Source organism: Benincasa hispida, chromosome 12 (assembly GCF_009727055.1).
Source record: "Benincasa hispida cultivar B227 chromosome 12, ASM972705v1, whole genome shotgun sequence".
NCBI lineage: Eukaryota > Viridiplantae > Streptophyta > Magnoliopsida > Cucurbitales > Cucurbitaceae > Benincasa > Benincasa hispida.
In genome coordinates this window covers 2,551-11,909 of record NC_052360.1, presented here as the reverse complement: position 1 = coordinate 11,909, position 9,359 = coordinate 2,551, and the positions used below count along the sequence as shown (strand labels likewise).

The 9,359-nt window shown below is 34.6% G+C and overlaps 1 protein-coding gene across 2 annotated transcripts; it reads left to right on the top strand.

Annotated features, from left to right (window-relative positions):
• Positions 1-2,840: 2,840 nt before the first annotated feature.
• LOC120067834 (U6 snRNA phosphodiesterase) lies at positions 2,841-6,355 on the top strand. 2 transcript variants are annotated; one of them, XM_039019427.1, is made up of 7 exons: positions 2,841-3,100; positions 3,189-3,281; positions 4,187-4,433; positions 4,513-4,609; positions 5,414-5,479; positions 5,562-5,709; positions 6,229-6,355. In XM_039019427.1, coding segments are annotated over exons 1-7 (828 nt in total). In that variant the 5' UTR covers positions 2,841-2,925; the 3' UTR covers positions 6,231-6,355. The 2 variants fall into 2 exon arrangements, with proteins under 2 accessions (XP_038875355.1, XP_038875354.1); XM_039019426.1 differs by lacking the exon at positions 6,229-6,355 and having other exon boundaries at positions 5,562-5,838.
• Positions 6,356-9,359: the final 3,004 nt, after the last annotated feature.

Sequence of the window (9,359 nt, the reverse complement as noted above, 5' to 3'; positions counted from 1 at the left end):
CACTCTGACTACTGTGAAACCCGATTGGCAAGTGAAGCTGATAAGGGCAGATGATATCGGGCGGAGTCTATTGATTGTTATCGGGTACACGTGCGAGATAATCGATTGGACGGTATTGTCAATCTTCACACGAAGGAATGCACGTGTAGGGAATTCGAATCACTTGGTATCCCGTGTTCCCATGCAATTGTTGCTGCCAAGGAAAGAAATATACCCATCCACGATCTTTGCAGTCGATTTTATACAGTGGACTCTCTAATGACTGCCTATGTGGAGCCTATAAATCCACTTGGCCACATATCTGAATGGAAAAGACCTTTTGGATACGTAGAAAAGATTATCCTTCCTCCGAAGTTTGTGCCACAAGCTGGGCGACGGAGAGTGAGAAGAATACCATCCAGAGGAGAATTTCGCAAACAAATGAAGTGTGGTCGGTGTGGGAATTATGGACATAACCGCCAAAATTGTACTGAACCGCTTACAACCGTGCGACGTGCCAAAAATGCCAGAGACCGAGACACAAACACCCCTCATCAAGTTTAGTTATAAATACCATTGACCATTTTTTCACATGTCATACTTGTAACATACTTCATTGTTTTTCATACTTCATACTTGTAACACTTGATACTTCATACTTTCATCTTGTAAACAAAAAACAATAACAAGCTGGAGTATTTATATAATAGCAATATTCATACTCTCTCAATCTTCATACTCTCTCCATCGTCACAGACTTCATACTTGTAACAAAAATGGATCATACTGAAAACAAAAAACAATAACTTCACTACTCTATCAATCGTTCATACTTGCTAACAAAAGTGGAAACACAACATACTCTCTCAATCTCTCACTACGCTGTAACAAAAAAACAATGACTTCATTTACACTGTCAATCTTCATACTTGAAACAAAAATGGGGATAACCAAATACATATCTCAATTCTTTTCCATACGTGTCAAAACACAATGCACTTCAACTCTCCTCAATCTCATACTGTAACAAACATGTGATAACACAATACTCTCCTTCAATCTCGCCTCTCTCTCAAATCTCGCTCTCTCAATCTCCGCTCTTCTGAACATCCCGCTCACTAATCTCGCTTCTCTCAAGTCTCTCGCCTCTCTCATACATCTCGCTCTCTCATTCTCAGCTCTTCCCTCTCCCATCACATCTCGCCTCACTCGCAATCTCGCCCTCTCCCGAAATACTCGCTCTCTTCGGAAACATCTCGCTCTCTCAATCTCGCTCCTCTCTTACAATCTCGCCTCGAAACTAGGCTCTCTCTCTACAATCTCGCTCTCTCAATCTCGCCTCCTCTCAACCTTTGAACTTTTGAACTTTGAATCCTTGAACCATATTAATCGTTCTTAAGCTCAATGTATGGCATGTCTGATGAAATTGCTGATGTTTGAACTTTGCAACTTTGAAATCTTATATGTTCTGACAAAATTCTGATATCTGATCAAGACGCAGTAGCCAGAACACATCCAAAACCAATTATACAATGAATGTTTTTACAGATCACGCACATACTTTGAAACAAAATTGCGGATAAACAAACAAAAGCATTAGTACAATGAATGCTTCTTTCAATTGCGATGTGTTGTATATGGTTGTTGGATGTGCTCCTGTTCTGATAGCTGATTAAAATCAAGTTAATACAATGATAAGAGCCAGTAGCTCAGGTGTTCTCTGAATAAATAATTCTGATAACTGAACTGTTGGAAACTTTGAACTTGTGCAACTTCCATGAAAAATCATTATGTCAAATTATACAATGAAGTTTTTACATACTATAAAAAATTAAATGAATGTTTTTTACAATGCGAAGAAGAAAAAATACATTGAGGTGTTTGTCCTCGATAGCTGACACGCTAATCATAGCGTAATGTCGATTGTGTCTGATTTTGCTCCTCTCAGTCTCTGGAGCAACATAGTGATGTGACAATTGGGCTGTTGCACACCATTATTCAACCGTCAACTAAATCGTCCTCAAAAACTGTTCTCTTGAACATGGCCTATCTTGCGTGTGCGTGAGCTTCTCTTTGACAATTCTTGTGCATTGGCAATGTGGGCCAAGCTGGTTACTTGACCGGGAAATCTGTCACCTTCAGCTATTCTGAAACGTCTAGCCATCTTAAATCACTCCTGCATTTATTAAAAAATTCAATCAGTAAACTCCTTCAGAAAAAAAAAATGTAAAAAAACATTCTGTTCAAATCTCGCTAGAAAGGATCTCGCTAGCATCGCTCTCGCTAGAATTCCTCTCGCTGGTATGGCTCTCGCTAGCATTGCTCTCGCTGGTGTCGCTCTCTCTCACAATCTCGCTCTCTCCGGTGTCGCTCTCCCTTATCTCCCTCACATTCTCTTTTTTTACTCGTCTTCAACCACATAACACTTCGAAAACAAGAAAAACAAACAAAAAAACCATAGGTTCACTTATCTCTCCGGTACCGATTTCACTCTCACTTATCTCGCTCACAAACTCTTTCTACTCGTCTTCAACCACAGAACACATCCAAAACCAAAAAAAAAAAACAAAGAAAACCACATTGAAAGAAAGATTTACCATTAAGATTCGATTGAAAGCCGGAAGTAGAATCGTTTGCAAGCCGGAAATAGTTTTTTTTCGTTTATGAGCAATATAGCCGTTAGCCTTGGAAAATTTGAATGAATAATAATTTAGTTTTAATGGGTTTTCTCTGTAAAAAGGTAAGAAGATGAAGTAAGGGCAAATTAAGTAATTTGGTAGGTCGATGACGTCAGCAGAGGGTCAATTGACATTATTTTTTAAAAAAGGGTCATTTGACATTTTGGGCCCAATTTTTGGGTCATCCGTACAAATTTCCACAATTTTTGGGTCATCCGTACAAATTCCCCGTGCACCACCGTTGTCGGTGCCATTGATAGAGTAGAGAATGGATGCTCTGAGGGCTTCGTATGGAGGAAGCTCGTCGGATGAAGAAGCGGATACAGTTTCCCCTTCATCAGCATCAACTTCAGCATCAACACCACAACTCTCCGATGAGACCGTGAGCTTTTTACCTTTGCCTCCGCCGTCTCCCTCACTTCTTCATTTTCCAAATTCCACCTGTAGTGCCCTTCTTCCTCCTTACATTTGCAATTTTTATTTTTTATTTTGTAACTTTGCTCATCAACTCTTTCATTATTACTTGTTTAGCTATTTTGGATGATTTGCCAATCGATCAGGCGACTAGGGTTCGAAGCTTCCCTCACGTTCAAGGAAATTATGCCCTACACCTCTATATCCCAGGTATGTGAAGCTATGTAGTTAATAGTTCATTCTTAATTTGATTCTTCAAACCTACATTTTCTATTGCCATTTTGACCGCCCAATGGGGGCTTTTTTGTCTTGTTACCCTGTATCAGTGTTGTTAGTTGAACAACTGAATTTTCTTTTCTAGGGACTCTTCTTTGGTTGATCACTGATCTCATTATTAACAAAGTGGGTTGTTAGAGTCTAGACTTGGAATCAATGTCTAACCAATTTAATCGTAAACCTTAAAAAAAACAATATTTTTTTTGCTACTTTACAACATTTCTTTTTGAAAATATATGTTGATTTCATTTTGTTTATGCCTCTCAACCCCTCTAGCCTGCTACATTGGCTTCTTAAACAGTATATGTAATACTATCACTTGCAATGCATTTCACACATCTATAATTTGCCTTTAATTGTAACTTATGGGAATTCTAGACTAATCATGATTGGAACAAACGAAAGAAAATCAATTAATTATATACGATAATGTTCAACAATGTATGGCTTACTTCTATACTTTTGGGTTTTTACTCTGAATTAAAACTTTTTCTAAAGCTTCTTTCGTCCATAAAAGCACTTCAAAAATATTCCGTTATCAAATGTATTTGCAATCTTCTAAATGTTCGTATACTTGATGAGGAAAAGCATTAAAGGTAGACTATGAGTTTATTTAAAGAAATATAACACGTCTTTTGGTTAATATTGGTAGATTTCTGTGTTTAGTTTTATTGATTATAAATCTAAAAAATTTAAAGATATTATGAACATCTACAAGTTAAACATTCTTAAATAATGAATCTAAATATTGTGTGATTTTGTCAATTTGTCCTATGCAATATACTTTCACATAGATGATCACGCCAACTATAAATTATTTTGATTTTCATTGTTCCCAGTGTATGTACCAACTAATGGAAGGAAGGAGGTGGCCTTGTTTTTGAAGAAAGTTTCCTCACTTGTGCCTGCTCTCCATCTTGTCGATATTGACGTTCCTTTGGATGTTTTATGTAAAGATGACCACAAACTTGAGCAAGCATTGGCTAGAGAATTTCACGTAAGTTTGTCAAGAACAGTACCAATCCGAGTACACCAGATTGACTCAATAGTGACTATGCTTCGCCAGAAGCTTCAGTCTCAAAGGCGGTAAGTTTAAGCTCTCCATTGATTTCGATTAGTAATCTCCAACTTGTTTTTGTATTTAACCTGTGTTTTTTTTTAACAGTTATTGGATTGATTTTAGTAAGTGGGAGACTTTTGTTAACGATGATCTCTCTCGAACCTTTTTGTCAATGGAAATTATTACTGGAGGGCTAATGGAGGTACGTCACATTTGAGGGATTTCCATTTCCGTTATCTTTTCATTTTTGGTGTAAATGTGCTTTTCTTCATTCACAATTTCTGGCTAATAATATGTGAGCTTCCACTTCTGTTAAAAGTTTTTTATTAGATTGTAATGAACTCTTTACCTCACTTGTGAGTTTGATTTTATGCATCTGATGCATGGATCAAAAGTTTTGATTTTTTTTTTTTTTTTAAAATGGTAATTGGATTGGATTGGAAAGGAGAAAGGGAATAGAGTTGTGTACAGTGTAATGCAAATGAAACTCAACTCCAGAAAAGATACTTTGCATAAAAGCATGACTTCATTTAACAAGAAACACAACTTGACCAGTGAGAACAAAAATAGGATCAAAATTTTTGAATTAGAGTATGAGACAATAATTTTTACGTAGAATTTTGTAGGATGAGACAACTTTCTATAGAATTTGTTGCAATTTGCCGAAATTTGATTACAAATGCATACACATATATGCATAGTTGTGTTTTGCATTCATGTTGTCCAAATATGAAATATTGGAAAATTAGGATTAAGTTGCCAACACGCGAGTGCGACAATAATTTGTTGTACACATTTAGTATTGTTATTCTCTCTAACACCCTCTCATGTGATGTTTTGAAATCACAAGTTTATAATTGTAACTCAAGAACAAACGTGTTGGTTAGGCCATCTTTGTTTGAGATCTTTTGACATAGGTTATGGCCATTTTATGAGTTTTACATGGTTGAGGTTGACATTATCACATGGATTAAAGCGTGGTCCCTTTGTTTTCAATTGGCTGCAGATCAGAAAACAAATCCAAATTGTTAATGAGGTTTATAAGCTCCACAATCTTCCTGAATTTTACAAGGTTGGTTGCATTAATTATTTTTTCCCACTTTCCATCTCTATACAATTCATGAAGAAAATGACCTCCTAACTCTATTTTGTAGGAAGCAAGACCACATATATCTCTTGCCTGGGCAATAGGAGACCTCAGTAAATTATTAAGCCAAGCCGTTCATAATGAAATGAAAAGTTCCGCAGTTATGCAAACATTGAAGAGATGTATTTTCACCACCAAATTCAAGGGCATTGAATGTAAGATTGGTAAAAAAATATATAAAATATGTAAATTTCCTGATGAATAAAAAGAACATCGTGAATTTGTATACGTGTCCTATTGATTCCTTATGTGTCAATGGATTGTTTTTTATTATTTTGGCTTTACTAACAAAATCCCTTACTTTAAGTTTTATAGATATTGCCCTTTTTATTACCTTTATTTAATGGTCTTTATTTGTGAAGGTTCATTTATAAGATTCTTAGGTTGTACTTTGTTGATTGATTAAATTTGATAGGAATCTATAGAAAATGGATTGTTTATACTTGTAAGGGGCATCTCAGTCCACTATAGTGAAAAGACTAGAGAAATTGTGCTTCTTACCAATTTCATTAAACGGAGGTTGCAAAATCGAATGGCGACATAGACAATGTAATGATAGAGAGAGGTCATTGCCCTCTTGTCTATGCATCAGGCAATATCATATTTCTTTATCGGTTCTTTCTTTTGTGCCAAGCTTGAGTTAATACTAATAAAATGATATGCTCTCTTGAAAGAAAATGATCAAATGACAAAGAGCTTTGGAATCATATTCGGAAATGGAGAGAACACTAGGAAAGGGTGAGCAACTACTTTTGAATGCAAGGTGCGGATGGCTTTATCTCTTGCCTTGGCACATAACAATTAATGTACATTTGGTGCACAATAAATTAGTTCTTAGAGTTGTACCTATTTTTGTGCAGTCTACTCAAATGTCTAATTATAACATGACACATTTTTCTTTTTTTCTAAAAAAAAAATACTTGTAGATATATTTTTTCCTTTTGTGATTGTAGGGATGCATGAAGGCTACACCCAAATATTATCCCTAGTTCTTATCCCGCCGTTTCTTCCAATGCCTACATGTAGGTGATTTAGATACATTTTTTTAATGATTTTTTAGGTTTAATCATATGATTATTTACCTTGAAAATACTCACCACTTCTTATGTGCGGGAGTAAGAAATGTTATCTACCATGAATTCTAGTTGTTTGGGAATAGGATGCAAAGTTTTATCATGTAATCTTGGATGACAATATGAATGAGTTTGAGGTACTTCACTATTTTTGGCATAACTCACTATACGATTGAGCTTTCTTTTGACACTATCCACCTAATATGATCATTTCATCTTTTAGTTCAAAGGAGTTCCAATTTTCTTTCCCTATTTCTACTGTAATTGGTTTGTTTTTGCTACTTCAAGACTAATTTTGGCCATCTTGATGCTTGATGATGATCATTAGTGACTAAGGTAAGTACTCCAGTTTAGTGGAATGGGAAGAAATCCAATTGTATTTAACTTGCGAGGATTTCTGATTTTTAAATTACTCTTTGATTTTTGGTGTTTTTTGGTCTATTTGAACTCGTATGCTTTGAATTTATGTTTGGGTTGATCAACCATGCATATTTTGCCTTGCTAGAGATTAACTCATAATCCGTGACAATAAGGTATGTGTTTAATCAGTAACTAGCACAAATTGAAAGCTTGCTTATGTGAATTAAGAGTCTAGCTTACTACTAAAGCATGATTGGTTTAAACCAAAAAGAGTGTATTATTGGTTATATAGATTTTATATAATTACAGATTTTGTATATATATAAACATCTAAAATAATTTTAATTACTAAATAAAATACAAAATGCAACACAAAAAAATGAAGAGGGCCTCATAAAATTGATTAGAAATATATAAGGGTCTTTTGGTAATCATTCAAATTTTATTCTCATTACATAGAAACATAAACACTATCAATGAGTTTTTGATTGCGATTTAACACAATTTCATTACACGTTGGTAAACACAATGGAAGGTAAATTTTATTATCATTGTAACCCATTTCATTTATAATGTAATCTAATTACGATTGCACCCTAAGTTACGAATGGGTAGGTAAACAAGCTCTTAATTAGATTTGAGTTAAATTTGATAAACAATCAAGATGAAAGTATATAATTTAAATTTTGTATTAAAAAATTTAAAGACCCTAGAAAGATGTTTTTTCAAGGTCTTCAAGTTAGAGAGGGAAAATTGTTAGGTGGAGAAATTGAACGAAAACACAAGTAGAATCGAAAATGAAAATGACCTATTTGAAAAATTGGGTTGGACTGAAAATGACCTATATGACGTATTTGCCATGTCCTGCCATTGTCAATTTCATTCCATCTATTCAATTTTTGAAACGGTCTTCGAGACTTATTGAGGGTTGACTTGATTGGTAGAAAAATCTAACTGAAGTGTTAAAGTTGGTATCCTCTTGATCCATCTTCAAGGATGAGTGGGGTGCTTCGAGATCATTTAGATGCAGGTTTGAAGTTTGTTTCCATATTTCAGAAGGTATAAGTTCATGAAGCTATGACAATATATTTTGGGCTCGAGATTTTATCATCAATCCATGTTTTGAAGTTTCTTTCTTTATTGAGGAGGTAAAAATTAGTTCTCTTTTTCGTATATGGTCATAAAATTTTGGCACATTATGTTGTACATAAAGCATCAGATGATCAAGAGTCATCAATTGTATTGTATCTATTATTTATGATGTTTCTACTCCAATTTTCTTTCTCCATAACTTGCATCCAAAAGAAGCATGAAGCTCTTCTACAATTCAAGGAAAGTTTTGATGATCCTTATCATCGATTGGCTTCATGGAACGAAACTGGTTGTTGTAATTGGAATGGAGTGGGCTGCAATCAAACTACTGGACATGTTTCTAAGATTAATCTTCGAAGTGATTATTAGGTCAACTTTAACTCATCACCTTTGTATAGCAATCCATTGACTCTAGTTTGTTTGAGTTTAAATGCTTAAATTACCTGGATTTAAGTGGGAAAACTTCAACTATAATCAGAGCCCAAACTTTTTAGGTTCAATGGTTGAATTAATATATCTTAATATTTCTAGAACATCAATTTCTGGGAGAGTTCCCCCTCATTCAGGAAATCTTACTAAATTGGATATTCTTGATTATCATTTAATTGGCCAACAACCAATGATGATGTTGAATGGGTATCTCATCTTCATCCTTAAAGTTCCTTGGCTTGACTGGGATGGACTTCTTGAAATCTTTGAATTTGATGAAAGTGCTAAGTTCTCTTCCTTTGTTGGTATCCTTGAGATTGAACGAATGTAATCTTCAAAACATTCATTTCTCTATGAGTTATTCCTTAAATTATTCTTTATTTCTTAGTAAAATTCAACTTCTAGACTTGTCTTCCGATGACTTTAATGGTCAAAATCCTAAGGCTTTTCAGAATATGACTTCCTCGAAAGACCTAGACCTTCCAAATAATCATTTGTCTACTATTTTTGAAGGTGAAATTTCTTTCTTTATTGGAAACAATTGTGATCTAAAAGCACCTGATTTATTGTGGAACTCTAATCTTAGTGGAGATGTGTTTGAAAATAGTTGTGAGAATGAATCTATGGGTTGCAATATTTGATATGAGCTTCAAGTACTTAACGTAGGATATACATCTTTGAGAATCAGAATTCCAGATTGGTTAGGAAAATTCAAAAACTTGAAGTCAATTAATCTTGGAACCAGTCACATTTATGGTCCAATTCCTACTTCACTTGAAAATTTGTTAAACCTTGAATATTTAGATGTTTCAAACAATGCTTTAATTGGAGCAATTTCAACCTCATTTAGA

Coding starts and splice junctions, on each gene's coding strand:
- LOC120067834 (XM_039019426.1), top strand. CDS start 2,926: ATGGATGCTCTGAGGGCTTCGTATGGAGGAAGCTCGTCGGATGAAGAA. Junction 3,282..4,186: donor CCTACACCTCTATATCCCAG/GTATGTGAAGCT, acceptor CATTGTTCCCAG/TGTATGTACCAACTAATGGA. Junction 4,434..4,512: donor AAGCTTCAGTCTCAAAGGCG/GTAAGTTTAAGC, acceptor TTTTTTTAACAG/TTATTGGATTGATTTTAGTA.